Raw genomic sequence first — 16239 nt, 5'->3', positions numbered from 1 at the left:
TTTGGGGTTTATTTTTAAAGAACCACCACAACACGATGTGATTCCTAATCAAGTTATTGGCATAACATATAAGTTTTGTGTCATGTAATGGTTAGAGTGTTGGACTATGACCTGGGAGAGCAGGGTTCGAATTCCCACTCAGCCATGAAGCTCACTGGATGACCACTGCCTTTCAGCCTAACCTACCTCACAGGGCTGTTGTAGGGATTGAACGAGGAGGAGGAGAACCATGTATGCCACTTTGACATCCTGGGAAGATAAAGGTGGTATATAAAATTATTTAAATAAATATAGGTAGACCCTCAGTATAGTGTCCAAATTTCAGTACTACCTGACACTCCAAGTGTTGAGTCAATCTGCCATTTCCCAAGATACACTGGGCTGAATCTTACTGGTTCCAAAGCGTCACTCTTATAGCATGAAACCAGAGATTTCTCCCTTTTCCAGTATTTATTTAGTAGATAGTTTCAGATTTATATTTTGTTGAAATGTCTGCAATGGTACAGTACTTAGGAGCGGGTCATAGGGCTTATAGACTGTTGAATATGTGACAAGGAGGCTGTAAAAGATCTGGTCAGATGAAGTTAATTAACGGCAAATGAAGGACAGCTGCTTTTTATGTATGTAGCACATCTTTGATCTGCTCTACCCTTCAGACCTCTGTGGACAAGGTAGTTAAATACAAACTAGGAGGCCTATTTTAAAGACATTAAGGCCCTCAGGGGCAAGGAGTGACAGTCCATGCAGCCATGAGCTGTTAGCGTTATTCATTAGAGAACTTTAAACATGTCAGAAAAATAGAGTAATGTCCCTGCACTTAGTTCAGCCTGAACACTGAAGATTACCACAGCTTTGGGACGTATGAATGGACCAGCGTCTGGCAACGAGTTTCACGAGAAGGATTTGTTATGCAGGGAAATAATAATCATGTGTGTGTGAGAGAGAGTTCAATGAATTATCAGGTCACCTTACATAATCGATAGGTGTTTGTAAGTATGTCAGAAGAGACAGGCAGAATCCTAAAGGTGGAGGATTGGGAGGGGTGGGATTCTATGAGGAGACGGGATGGGAGGAGATTTTAAAATAAATAAATTAAATAGCAGATGACCAAAATGACTTTAGTTCAGTTGATTTATTTATTTTTGCTGCCAGCTGTCCACTACCTCAATTGCAAGAATATTTTAAATTCACGAAGATATAATTACTGTAGATTGGGAACCACTCTGGGATCTTTGAGTGAAGGGCCGTCTACAAATTTAATTAATAACAATAACAATAATTCCAATAAAAAGTCAAAAATGTAACCAATAATTAACCAATAGTAATGAAAAAATTCCTTCAGTAGCACCTTAAAGACCAACTAAGTTTTTATTTTGGTATGAGCTTTCGTGTGTATGCACACTTCTTCAGATACACTGGAAACAGAAGTGTCAGACCCTTATATATATACAGAGGGTGGTGGGGGTGGGTGGGAATGGGTGATGGGCTGATAGGAGTGGTAAACCTGTGGATGGCTGTTAACGGCTGCTGATGACTGCAATTAGTCCTGGGGGGGGGGAAGCAAGGGCTGAGGCGCTAAAGAAAGCTTGATCATGTATAATGAGATAAGAATCCGATGTCTCTATTCATCCCATGTGGCTCCATGGTTTTAAGCTTGGTAATGAGTTCCAATTCAGCAACTTCTCTTTCCAGTCTGTTCCTGAAATTTCTCTGTAATTAAACAGCTGCTTTGAGATCTTGTATAGAATGTCCTGGGAGATTGAAGTGTTCTCCTACTGGTTTCTCTGTCAATAATAATGAATAGTGATATGTTTTCAGGACCTTTGCCTTCATACAACATTGGACCTGCAGAATGAGATGTTCCACAATTTGAACATGAATCAAGAACTGGCAAAACAACTTGAATTCAACTCTCCTTAAATGTTTTATAGTGACTTTTTGTGACCTATATGTATTAGACAACATCATAAAACATAAGATGCGCAATGGCTATTTTTCAAATAACAGGGAGGAATTCAGCGTTTTGCTATAATGAATGTCCCATCAGTGCAAGCATTTCAGGTTACCAGACAGAATGATCCCCCTTCTCCATCCCCACATGCTGTTCTGGGGGTTCTCCTAACCCCGAACAATTTTGAGGGTAACAATGGGGGAAGAAAGCCTTGTGGTTCAAGCAGTAGGTCTTGTGCAGGGCTTCCACTGAGCAGATTTATTAGGAGAATCTCCCCTGTTATGCTCACTCTTTCAGAAACTATGGTGGAGAAGCAGAGGAGTGAAATTTTGAGATGAAAACTCCCTCCATCCCCCTACCACCACCTCTATTCAAAATACACTACAGTATCCAGAAACTTCTTCAAAGAGCACTGGGGTTGCATTACATGCATTTGTGTGTAATATGTAGTTTTACTTTTAGCAAAGCTAAACAGCAATAGGAGAGAAAAGGTTTTAATGGTGGAATACAGAAGAGGTATAATTGTAGCCTGAAAGGAAACCAATGAACAAACTGTGTAGCTAGTATAGCTAACCTTAACGGATGGAAAACTTACCTTTTACAATTTAAGATTGTGAAACGACGATTTTTCCCCTCGATGGTTTATTTTATATACATCAGACAGGTCCATTGTTAAGTTTTCATACAGTGGCTTGTTTGAACCTGTAGCTGTTCATGTTTTTGTCCCAGTGTGGAATCAATGGTTGTATCTTTTGTTCTTCAAGTCTAGATTATGGACTGAACAGCACTCTTAATAATGTTTTGTGGTGTTTCAAGCATTTGTCATGTCAAAAAACATTATTTTGGCAGCAAAGGTACTGATTTTGAGACCAAATTGGGAACAAAACACCACTTTATCAAAACAAAACACCACTTTATCAAGACCAAATAATAATTAGCTCAAGTCATGTTTAACAATTTCACAGTCAGATGTATTTTTACAAGGGGATAGCAAGATACATATTGCAATATTTATTGTTATTTTGCATATTTTGACAGTATGTGTTTGAATGCCAAAACAAATATACACAGCTCCAACTATATAATATACAGTGCTTGACATGTGTTTCTCTCTATGAGCAAATTTCCATTGTGTTTTGCTTCCTCTGTGACTATCTTATTCCAGGAAAATGAATAAAGCACACTGAGGAGGGTGAATAATACACTAAAGGGGATATCTGCAATAAAATGCATGCATGCATCATACTTCCTAGACCTATCTCAATGGTGGGACAATATATACAGAATGTTGAGTCTCTAGTATCAGTCACATCTATATAGGTAGTACCCCTTGGAAAACAATTGGAAGCCACAATTTTTCTTCTCTTTCTTTTGCTATTAATGTATTTAAAGTTTCTTGTTGTTTGATATAGTACGTGTTAATTTCAAAGATAATTTTAAGATATCTGATGGGCATATTTTTGTGAGACCATTGTCCTTTGAGAGTAGGAAGGGGAGTATTGAGTTACTCACAGCGGGTGTTGAAGAATCTTGAATTTCATGAAATTTCAAATTTTAATATGAGGTGGCCAAGCTTCCCCATCCCCTGCTCTGGCTACTCAAGGTGTATTCCTAGGACAGAATGTCATGATGTAATAAGTCCCAGGAATGCATTCAAAGCAGTGAGGGCACTGCTTGAAGCAGTGGTAGGGCTTTCTTGTTTACTGTTGGAAAAAGGAAGAAAAAGACAAGAAATATTCACATTGGAAACGTCTATGTGATCTGAAAACAAAGCAAAGTATCAAAGCTGATACATAGATGGCACATCACCCCAGTACAATTAGATCATGGGTATTGGAAAACTAAGGGCCTAGGGGCCGGATCCAGCCCAATCGACTTCTAAATCTGGCCCGCAGACGGTCTAGGAATCAGCGTGTTTTTACATGAGTAGAATGTGTCCTTTTATTTAAAATGCATCTCTGGGTTATTTGTGGGGCATAGGAATTTGTTCATTTCCCCCCCAAAAAAATATAGTCTGGCCCCTCACAAGGTCTGAGGGACAGTGAACCGGCCCCCTGCTGAAAATTTTTGCTGACCCCTGAATTAGATCATATAAACAAAAGGTTCCCAACTGTGTGTTGGAGGAGCTGTAAGGAATGAGGGTATCTTGCATGTGGTCCTTGTGTTTTCATGCATTTTGGAAAATTGAAATTATTTGAGAAATACTGCAGCAACCCATTCTGTTATAGACACAGCTGCAATTGAACTCTGCAGCCCTCTAGGTTTTCAAATGAAGGCTTTTCATGAGGAACCTATCCAATCATTGGTTGCAGCAACCAGAATAGAAATTGCTCAAAGCTGGAAAACAGCCACAAGATATCCCAGCCTTTGCCCAAATGGTGCCCTCCAGCTGTTTGGATACAGCTCCCATCAGCACCAGCCATCAAAAGGCATGTGGTTGATGAAGGCTGGACTACACAGTTAACAGAAACTCACATATCGCAGTAGATTAACAGGAGGCATCACTAAAGAAGGTTTATGTGGTTTTCATTTACCATGTTTCTCCAAAAATAAGACACCGTCTTATATTTATTTTTCCTCAAAAAAAAAAAAACACGGTGGCTTATTTTCAGGGGTTGTCTTATTTTTTTTTATTAAGTATGTTACAGTTTAACCTACAAGGTTAAACTGCCTATCACTATGGCTTATTTTCAGGGTATGGCTTATTTTCGGAGAAACATGGCAAATCATTACTTGAAAAGAAACATAATTAATAATTACCTATTTAAAAAACCTGTTAAAATACATTGACAAATGACAGCTATACAATTCTTTGTTTTCCCCACTCAGTAGACACTATTTGCAGTTGCTATTGTGTTCATAACTTTTGTAGAAATTCAGTAAAAAACAACAACCTGCAAAGACATTTTCAATATTATTCTTTAGATTTTATTCTTCAGTTTAATCCAATCTTCAGGGAGCAGCCTTGCCTCCCACACTCTGAATTTATGACAATTTATATTGCTATATGATATGGCTTCAGCTAAGTTCCACATAGTTCACTGTGTGAGATTTAAACATTGTTGTCTCATGGAAATTAATGGGAGTTAAAAGTGTTAGACTGCGTCTACTTATTTATAAATAGCTTTTAAGTAAGTGGTCTAGGATTCTATCCTAAGCCTTCCATTCAGGCTCCATGTGCACTCCTGTGCGTCCGTGGAACTCCTATCAAGACATTAAATTACGAGAAGCACATTGTTCATAAGAGCCTGTTTGGTAAATTAGGTGATATGATAAAAGGATGCACAAAGTTGATAGGCATTATCTGAAAGAGGTACCTTCCTTCTAATGCTTTAATCTAAAACTCAAGATTGCTAGAAATGTAGCAGGGCCACCGTAGTTTTTGGGCTACTTTTCAAGTAGGATACTTTAAATGTTATCACAACCATTACTATTGATGGGAAAATGTGTATTGTTTCTTATCTGTCCCACCATTTTTTGCATAGCTTGTGTGTTCTTTTTTTTTTTAATAGGGCCCCCTTCCCATATCTGTATACATTCTTGGTTATTATGCAGAGAGTGCTGCCTTGGGAAATCAACTAACTATGCAAACCTACTGTATAATTAAATGATGAGAACAAAGAAAAGATTTTTATCCTTTCGGAAACACAGAAAGCTAACAGAATCGTGAAGTTACCAAAACATAGTTCTTGCCAATGGAAATGGAATTCATCTGATTCATTTGCTGGAAAAATGCCTGCATTAAAAATTTGTGTTCTATAGGCTAAGAAATTAAAACTAGTGCTGCGCCAAATTTGCATGAGGTTTGGGATTTAATGCAAAAAAAGAGGGGTTTGGGGGATTTCAGAAAGCTTGTTGGGGAAACTTGTCAGACATTGGGCAGACTTGTAGACGGACCACCACTGGGAGTCTAGTTCTAGTACAAGCAGGCTGAGGTCTAAAGGTTCAGAGGCAGATGATGTGGTCACAACCTGCTGTGCTCAGGTTCAGGTGAGAACAAGGGAAAAGTCCAGAAGCATAGGCAATGAGTGTTTTTCATGAGTGTTGTGTTCCTGACCCCCATGCAAGCCATGCATGTTGGCAGAGAGCATGTAAGCTCCATTACACCCCTGCCCCTGTTCCATCCCGTTTTCTGGCCACTTCCGGGTTGCAGCAATGTGTGAGGTCACGCGTCGATTGGACATGCTTAAATTGGTCGTCGCCTGTACTCAGCATGGTGGTGGACAAGTTGTTGGTGAGATACTAGACTGTTAGGACAAGAGAGAAAGTCTTCATTGGGAATCGTTGCAATGGGTTGCCCACATATTGCCTTGCTGATTGAGGCCTGTCATTTCAATCTCTGTACTGTATTGTATTTGAATGCAATGGATTTGGTTTTATATTGCAAAATTTTGCTCACATCTATAGGCAAACACTGATAATGTTGCTGCTAGTACAGTGCCATTTTTTTTAGACCTGTCTTCTCCCTTGCTTCCTTCTCACAATCAATTTGTGTCACAATGTGATATTGTCCCCATGCCACCACAATCATTTAGTAAGCCCACAACTTACATGGGGGTTACGTTCTGCAGGTCATGCCTAAATCCAAAATTATGTATAGTCAAAACACATTGGGTTCAATAGTGGGTGAGATTGCCAAAGTCATTTTTCAAGGAATCCCCCCCCCTTTCAAAACACTTTTTTAAAAAATTTGTCACACGCATAAAGCTGAATGAGCCCAAGTTAAATGTGCCTAAATTGTGGGGTTACTGGAATTAGATGTGGTTATTTGATGATATCATGTAGGGCACAGAAAGGCCTCCCATTCTCCTGATCAAGAAGGATCATGCTCCTTTTCTCCAAGCAACTGAGAGGTGCTCCCTGTGCTGTAGAGGAAATAGGACATTCCTCTTTCCTCATTTCCAACCTGTCAGCTCAAACCACTTAGGACTGCAGCCTAATTTCTGGGATGAAAAATTTCTTGGCTCAAATCTCAGAGTTGAGAGCATTTTTAAAAAATGTGTTTTTTTGTTTTTGCTTTTTGTTTTGTTTACAAAAATTCACCTCATCACAGAACTTTCCCTTATCTCCCAAAGAAGATCCTTGGAGAATGTAAGAAGAATATGCAATGCCTTTGTGTTATAATTGTTCTCTTCTCTGAGCACATTTTGCATGGGAACACTTTATACTTCAATAATTGTAGAGATCAAATGTATTTACCAGGCTTCTCTATCATCTTACAGGTCTTGTAGAAATTTGCCTGATGCACCCCCTCGATGTGGTGAAAACCAGGTAAGGTTCTGCTTGAACAAGTTTTATTGACACTGGAAGACATCCAAATTGGAAGCTGTCAGAACTTAAAAAGCTAGAACTTGTCCAAGTAAGATAACTTCTCCCTTTAATGGCATTTATATTTACTTACTGTTTTTCATAGCATTTGACAGGCAGAATTTGAATAGCATGATGCATTTCTGCTTGGAGGTCATCTGGAGGTGCTAAATACTTCTTTATTAAATGTACTCTTCATGTGACAGCCTGAGATCCTGTTCTATTAAAAGTGAAGCGAGGAGGCAGCATGGTTATATTTTCTTTCCTACCATATTTATCAAGTGAAGTAATGTTTTGACTTGAAACGAGAAATGTCATGTTGCCTTAAAAATAATATTGATGGTAAATGTGGCCTGAGACGGTTAATTGTGTTTTCAAAACTCAGCAAAAATGAGATTATTAGTTTTTTCCAAATCTGTTTTTGCACATGCCTGTTGGGTGGTTTCAGGCTCGCTATCTATCAGGCACATTCAGTGACTTCCAATCATACATTTGTGGCTGGGCAATTACACTGGCTTGTCAGTTTGGAAAAACACTAGCCCAAACATTTCATTGCAAATAATAATAATAATAATTGTTGACATCCGTCTGTCTCAAAAGACAATGAAAGGTGTCTCCAAGGATGAAGTCAAACCGCTGCATTAGCAGCACCGAAGTGACCTCCCAGGGGCACAAGTCTGGGCAGTGTGTATGGAGGTCCTGGGCTGCCCAGATGATAAGACCCTCTGATCTGGTCCAAAGGAAACCAAAACAATATGTTTGGCACCAGCTTGGCTGCAGGAGTTGGCAGAAGGAGGTGTACAAGGCGTCATCCTACCATCTGGATTTGAGTAGGGTTTACTCCTTAGCCTTTTCTTCTCCCAATGATATCCTGCAAGGCAGCAGAGGTTTAGGATCAAAGGTTTTTTTCCCACTCCTAGATGGGCTACCTTCCCAGCTTGATGAGCCCCATCTGCCCCACACTTCCCTCTGCAGCACATGCAGAAACCAACTTCTTGACCAACTTCTTGACCATTGGACCCACTATTGGTCTCATTCACTCAATCTGCCAGGTAGAAATAGTAGCAGTAGGTAAACGGTGTTTCTGTGCACTCTGGCTTCTGTCACGGTGTTCTGTTGCGCCAGAAGTGGAAAGCAGACCCGGGAAGCTGTCTGTGGACAAACACCGGCTCCCTCAGCCTGAAAGCGAGATGAGCGCCGCAACCCCATAGTTGCCTTTGACTGGACTTAACTGTCCAGGGGTCCTTTACCTTTTACCTAGTAGCAGCAGCAGCAGCAGCAGCAGTAGTAATGATGATGTTAATGTTTTAGGTTACAGAGGAAAATTGCAGCAGAAAATTGCACGATATGTTGTCAAGTTAAACACGCTTCCCATTAATTTCAAGGGTCAAACTAGACTTGATGGGGATGGTCATGTGTATTTTTTTTTACAAGTCTGCCCTATTAATGAAGTATGGGGTGGTCTGTTTTTTATATGAAAAGGTCTGGCGAATGAAGGACTCGTAACACAGAGACACCCCCCCGCACTGTACTCTAATGCATCAAGGAATTTTCTTTCCAGTCCAGCTCACTTCCCCTATCCAAGATAGGCTGGGATTGAATTGCTTTAAGATAAGACAGGGGAATCAAGGTCTTTGTTTGCCTCCATTATCCCAGGTTTTGCTCTAAATTTGGCTGGTCAGTGCCTCTTCTTTCAGTTTTGACAGACTTCGGCATTGCGTCAACAGAGTGTTGGATACAAAGCAATTTTGTGCTAACACTTCTGCTATTTCTTCATCATAAAGCAATGAAAGCAAGGACAAATGGAATAAACCAGGAAAAATAAAATAATAAATATTTGCATGGATTTATAAGTGATTTTTCTTCTTCTTGTCCTTTGTGTTTGCACCTACAAATATTTGTGTAGTTGAGTTTTGCTGGCGTAAAGTTTCCTGAAAGAGAAACTTTCGTGTTGCCTGAGCAAGTATCTTCAGATACCAAGCTGTCAGTTCAGATGCATATGTTTGCCCTCCGTTACCTGGGCTTCATCTTAAGGGGGAACAAAAACAATATTGTTCAGATTGATAGGCATATACAATCAGTAAATAAAGACTTGCTCAGTCAAAAAAAGAAAAAGAAAAACTTCCAAAGTGCAAATACTGTAGATCCCTCCTGTCCATTTTGCAGAAATTCATCAAGTAGAAAACAATCTTACAATTTCCTAGATGTAGTTTTCTCCCCATTCTAATTCTGATATGTTTGAGCAATGTGCATTTGAAAATTGAATCACACACACACTTACTGGGTATTGGACAGACAGGGTCCACCTTCTTAGATTCAGGAAAAGTCTGTTTTCACATTGAACCCCATTGGGGAGGGAGAGAATGCTACCATAACCAGCTGGGTATTCTGCAAGAAGTTGGAAGAAACAACTTGTACTTTTATATTTTGCTGCTTATCGGTTTTTGAATATATTTGCAGCTTTGGAGCGCTCCTCAGCCAGTGTACAGGAAAAGCAGGATACAGAGACATCCTCATCTCTTATTCCCTATGGCCCATCACAGGAAGGGCCATAGCTCAGAAAGAAGAACCGTAGGACCCTAGTAGAGGTGTTCAAGGTCCCCGGTGCAATCCCAAGCATCTCCAGGTAGAGCTGGGAAAGGCCTTGAGAGCTGCTATCAGTCGCTGAGCTAGATGAACCGATGGTCTGACTCCATATTCCAATGCTGCTGCTGGCATGCCAACTCTGAATGTGATCTGCATCACTTTCAAACATTTCAGCTCATACATAGTGTACTGCCATGTGGAAGTATTTTTCCTGCAAACAACATCCTGTGCATATAAAAATAGATTCTGAGGATGAAGGGATCCAAATCTGCCTAATCTTCTGCCAGACATGCTAATATTTGGACTATATCTCAATAGTGCAGCCGATGCTTTGCATGCAAAAGGTTCCAGGTTCCATCTCGGGTAGGTTGGGGTGGCAAAGACTCTCCTCCCAGAGAGTAGCTCTTAAAAATTGTATGAATGAGAGAGAGAGCATGAAAACAGACATTTGCCATCTGAAGTGATTTCAGATCTGCTTATAGCCCAACAAGAACTATTTTGCTCTTATTGTATGTTAGACCTTAGGCAAACCATGATGAAAAATATTTTGAGTTGAAGAATCCCATACGGATTTAAGTTTAGAGTGAGCATAGGGACACAATAACGAAGCAACTTTGGCCAGCTCACCTTTTACCAAATTACATTAAGCAAGCACTCCTGGGTTTTGAAAGAGTTTTTGATGTATTGCATTATCTAGCTTTCATAGCTTGCTACTGCCTGCGACTTAAAACAATACTCTAGGTCAAAAGCTTTTGGACTGAACATGACTGAACATGTTCCATAGCAAGAGCCCATTTTTAGCAAAAGACTAATCTCACATTTATTTCTACCGGCTATTCTGTTCCAGTTTATTCTTGTGTCCTAACTTCTGATGTTTTGGCCTTATTAGAGTAGCTGTGTTTCCTACATGTGTTTCTGATCGCTTTCCAGCTGTTGTTTTGTAAGTGCTTTTGCCCTCTTTGATTCTTTGCATTTTTTCTAGTTAAGTAAGCACTGCCGAAATTTATTCTAAAAATACTCAAGTTCAAGGTAGTTGTTACTATCTGGTGCATCTTTGTTTCTAACCTTACGTGGATTCACAATGGTGACCAATTTTGGTGGTCTTGTTAAATAGTATTATTCCATTATAAGATTCTCTAGCTGGCCTTCTGTTTTTAGCATTCAGATTATGTTTTCTTATAAGATCTTTTGTTTCAAACTTCACACCATTAGACTTTATCTGGCTTAGGGTCATTTCAGTGTGGATGTCTTCCAAGGTGCCATCATTTGCTTGTCACTTTGCTTCCACTTAGAATCGCTTAGAAATTAATATGGGCGTGTTGACTAATAATTCCAACTCAATAACCTGTCCAAGTTAACTCTTGCCCCCAGACTGAAGAATGCTGTTAAAATGCAAGCTAAACATATGATTTAACAAGTTTCTAGTTATCTACAGAGATGACACCAAAGGGCTGGGAGTTGATTTTCAATATTTTCTTAGGTCACCCCGCAGACCAGCTCTGCCAAGACTCTGTTGAACAGGTGGCAGAGCATGCTAGGTACAAGAAAAGTTTGTTTTGCCACCATTGTTTAGCTGCATTGGTTTACTGATTGGTGAGGTATTGTGTGTTGAGATGAACAAAAGACTCCTCTATCAGAGTAGTAGCAAAGTAGGTGTTGGTGGGGCAGGGCAGGGAACTTGTATATTACAAAGCTGCTTGGGGCATGGAGCCCCTTTTGGGATTCCTGGCAGTGAGGGGTACCTGTCAGGGTTCAGGACCCTCACCCTATGTGTTTTCCAGGGTAGTGTTTCACTCCACAGGAGTGCATAGCAACCTATCACATATACTGTATGGGACAAAGGAGGGGGGGTGTCACTTGGAAGACACAAACAGAGTGGAGGCTAAGTGTTTTTTCCTGCAGGTGATCCCTGACACTGAGAATCAAGGCTTCTCTTATATTTACTGCCCGATCACTGGGTAATGTCAGGAGCTGGTTTTTTTATATACAGATGGTTTCACAAAGCCATAGGTATGACTCTGCTAGCACGTTGACCATCGCATCTTAGTGGGACATGGGTGGCGCTGTGGTCTAAACCACTGAGCCTCTTCAACTTGCTGATCGGAAAGTCGGCAGTCCAAATCCCTGCGGCGGAGTTGCTCTGTCCTAGCTCCTGCCAACCTAGCAGTTCTAAAGCACACCACTGCAAGTAGATAATGTGGTGGGAAGGTAAACGGCGTTTCCGTGTGCTCTGGTTTCCGTCACGGTGTTCTATTGCACCAGAAGCGGTTTAGTCATGCTGGCCACATGACCTGGAAATCTGTTTGTGGACAAACACTGGTTCCCTCAGCCTGAAAAATGAGATGAGTGCCGCAACCCCTTTGACTGGACTTAACCATCCAGGGGTCCTTTACCTTACCTTTTTTATTGCATCTTGCTCTTTCAACAGCCCACCCAAACCAGGGTCAGTTCCAGGTTTGAGGGGACCGTGCTAAAGTGCTCCTACCTGGGTGCATCCTATTGGCAAGCAGCAGCAGGCGGCAGCAGCACTGTTTAAATTTTCTGCAGTGCCCCTAATGTATTTCTCCAGGACATTATGTGGAAATAAACTGGTCCACCACTGATAGGTGATTCAATGAACAGATTTTTTTTTTAATGTGGGGAGGCAGGAAATACATCAGTGGTGGGCTCTGCTGGTGGTGTTTGGGCCCTGGCAACTACCCCTATTGCGACATACTGATGAAAACCACCCATTTCTTCCTTCATATATTTGCTGTGGTGATGTGAGCTTCTGCAATCTATTGATGGATGGATGGAATAGCTGGTCAAATTAAGAAAGATAGGAACCACATGGACAGGCTTAATCCTTTTTTTGAAATTCAAGCTTCCATCAGTTTAGGACAGTACCTGATATATTTAAGTAGATAACACAGTTTCCAGTTATTACATGTAGAGTCCCCCCAACCCAAAATGGCAAGTAGTCCTAAGTGCCATGTTCAGGATAAGAAGATGCATGTGAATTCCTGAGCATGTCTCCATGATAAATTCATTTCTCTCCCCACCCCACCCCCCACCTTGTCACCTCATGGAGCAGATATAATTTAATCTGAGTTTTTTAAAAGATCAGCATACAATCCTGTGTTAGACAGGCCTAATATTTGGTGTTCTCTCACTATATCTGTATGGACTACATTTTGATAATTTTATCAGTTCCTTAATTTGAAATATTTTTAGTCCACCCTTCATCAAGTATTCCCAGAATGAGGACAAGAGGAATTTGAGGGTACCGGTAGGAGCAACTGAGGAGTAGAAATTTTTTAATATATAGTGTATTTTCCTTTGACATGTTTTAGATAAATAAACAAACACACCTCATAAAGTTACTGGCTAAAAGTACAGGGCTTCTAAGTTTGCATTTATGCTGCTTTCCACAACTGGTTAACCTCTCTGTATCACCATGTCCCCAGCAGCCAGAGGAGTGCCCCTGGTAATTTGTCAAGACTAAAAAGCCGGAGGGTTTCCTTCTGTAATCCACACTGGCAATTACGCCTTTGGAAAGCACATGCCAGCACAGCGTGTTTGCTTGCCCTGGTACAGTATCTCTGCTGAGAGAGAAAGGGAAATGTTTTCTTACGGTGGAAAAAGCTGCTGTTGATTAACTCTGGTCTCAGGCTAAAGTCGCAGGCTTCATTGTGGAAACTGCACAGTTGTTTCATCCCCCCCCCCTGCAAAAAATAAATAAAATTAAAATGTTTTCTTTCATGATGTTGCCGCACATCTATTCTTTCTGCTACGTACATGGTGAATGCAACTTCCGCATGGGGCGGAAATAGGAAAATAGGCTTTTTTTTTCATTGTTGAATAAGACACTCATGTTATGTTCTTCTGTTTAATCAGAGATGTAGGTTGTGTAGGGATATAGGGGGGCAGGTAAGGCATTGTTTTAATTAGGGTGCCCTTCCAAGGACCCTTCTGCCAGGTCTGACTATATAGAAACCTTTGGGTTTCTATTTAATCTTCCTGAGCTTCCTCAGCCTCCCTGCCTATCTCAACTAGGGCCAGGGCCTTTTCAGTACTGGCCCCGACTTGGTGGAACACTCTGTCACAAGAGACCAGGGCCCTGTGGAATTTGACATCTTTCCGCAGGGCCTGCAAGACAGAGCTGTTCCGCCTGGCCTTTGGTTTGGACTCAGTCTGACCCTTATGTTTCCCTCCCCTTATGGTTTTGATTGATGGGCTACTACTAAAATGAGGCTGCATTTTAAATTGTATTTTAACCCGTATTTTAATTAACTGTTTTTTTCCCTTTTCTTTTACGTTTTATTGTAATTTTATTGGTGTTAGCTGTTCTGGCTGGGGAGGGCGGGATATAAATAAAATATTATTATTATTATTATTATTATTATTATTATTATTATTATTATTACTGCTCTCCTTCCACTCTGGCAGTGAGCGGTGGCAAGGAGATAACTGACTGTGCTGCTTTGTGCATCCAGACTTGCCTGCGACATCTTCTTCCAGGGTGCTTCTGTCCATCAGAGAGCCAAGGGCCACTATCGGTCCAGAAACAGAGAAGGTTCACTAATATTGACACTTGTTAATATGATGGTCTTTGGGTGGGGAAAGTGGGGGACGTTCTCCACCTCCAGTAAAAATGATATGTCTCCATTAATAACCCATTCAGGTATACAGTACTTCATGCCGTTTTTATTTGCCCACATGAATGCAACAACGCACTTGCTGCAGCAGAGCAAAGGTAGCTACGTGGGAACATAGGAAGCTGCCTTATAGAAAGCCTGGCGGCTCAATGTCATCAGCTCAATGCTATCTACACACACTGACAGCAGCTCCCCAGGATTTCAAATACGGGTCTCTCCTAACCCTGCCTGGACATACCAGGGATTAAACCTGAGACCTTCTGCATGCAAAGCCTGCATATGACTACTGTGTTGTTGTTTTTCCAAAACCCGTACATTAGGAAATCATAAAAGATATTTGGCAGGAGAAGAGATAGTGGATTGTATTTATAAGAAATATCTATTTTTATTTTAAAAATGGAAATTGGGGTTTGGAAGTGAGCAGATGTTGGAGGAGAAGGAGAAGGAGAAGGAGAAGGAGAAGGAGAAGAAGAAGAAGAAGAAGAAGAAGAAGAAGAAGAAGAAGAAGAAGAAGAAGAAGAAGAATCAGAATCAAGGGTCTGAATACAAAGGAACAGATTCCCCCCCCCCTCCAATGTATACATTTTTAAAAGGGGTATTTAAAACGAGCAGCTGGGAAAGGTTAAATGGGATGAAGTTGGAGACATCCATGGAGCACATAAGATATTTCAAAACAATTTAACAGAGTGACTTGGGTGGGTTATTAACAGATGTTAATGATTTGTCGGTGGTACAAAACATTAAATCGCAATCGGGGTAGACTGTGGTCATGCCTAGTTTCTTACCCATGGACAAAAATTCAGGGTTAGACCACTGTCATGCCTGATTTCTAACCAGCAATGGAACATGTCTGAATTAAGTAACCAAGGAACCACTTTGTTTTAAAGATAAAACAAAGCCCCCCCCCTATTTTTAACTCTTTTCCCCTCCATGCAACTAAGCTAATGTGAGATAATTCATGGGTACAGCCTCTGCTTAGCATATTTCTGAAGAAGAGGGATGCCCTATCTCTTTACAAGCCAGGGTTTTGTGTGTGTGTGTGTGTGTGTGTGTGTGTGTGTGTGTGTGTGTTTCAGTTCACTGGCGTTTTAAAATTTTCTAGTACGAAAGCAGAGCAGTGCAAACGCTTGAAGTGCTGTACAACTGTAGCATTGCCAATAATTCTCATAAAAGTTGGACATTAGTGCTGTATTTAAATAAGGCCCTAAAAATAACTGTATTAAGCTAATGGTTGCCAAATAAATCCTGTAAATAAATAAAAAGTGAGATAATATCTTGTTTTATTAGCTTTCTGTGTGTTTTCGCCAGCAGATGTAACACTGTGTATTCTAGGCCTAGTGGGGCTTTTGAAGAAACAAGAATCTTCTGAGCGAGCAGCTCGCTTGAGTAAAAAAAAATACCATCTTCAGTGTGTTCTTGGCATGCAAGAGTTCAATTTTTATTATTCATTTCTCGAGAGGATGCAAAAATATGTCTAAAGAAGCAGCAGCAATGTTTTAACCCTCTATAATTATACAGCAAAGTGGTGGACAGTGAAAGTACGGCAAGATAAGCTGTGCTTGCATGCAGAGTTGAGCGATTCCTGAACTATTGTTAATTAGACGAATGCACAGGCCTATTGCTCAATCAGTTCCAGGGATTAGGACAAGAAGGGAGGGGACTCTTCACTGGTGGGGAGAGTTCTGCTGCTGCTACGGAGGCCCCCACTGCACCCACCAGGCATAGCTGTCAAGTTTTCCCTTTTCTCGCGAGGATAAG

At 40.7% G+C, this 16239-nt stretch overlaps 1 protein-coding gene across 2 annotated transcripts in view; it reads left to right on the top strand.

The window, feature by feature from the left end:
- Positions 1-16239, top strand: part of SLC25A21 (solute carrier family 25 member 21) — a 277654-nt gene that overhangs the window by 139675 nt on the left and 121740 nt on the right. For both annotated transcript variants that reach the window (XM_035109126.3, XM_035109135.3), the window contains exon 2: positions 7174-7222. In XM_035109126.3, the coding sequence (XP_034965017.1) occupies positions 7174-7222 (49 nt within the window). The remainder of the gene's footprint in view (positions 1-7173; positions 7223-16239) is intronic.

Source organism: Zootoca vivipara, chromosome 1, assembly GCF_965207765.1.
Source record: "Zootoca vivipara chromosome 1, rZooViv2.hap1.1, whole genome shotgun sequence".
In the NCBI taxonomy this organism is placed as follows: domain Eukaryota; kingdom Metazoa; phylum Chordata; class Lepidosauria; order Squamata; family Lacertidae; genus Zootoca; species Zootoca vivipara.
The sequence above is the reverse complement of the archived record's forward strand: the minus strand, read 5'-3'. Positions and strand labels throughout refer to the sequence as shown.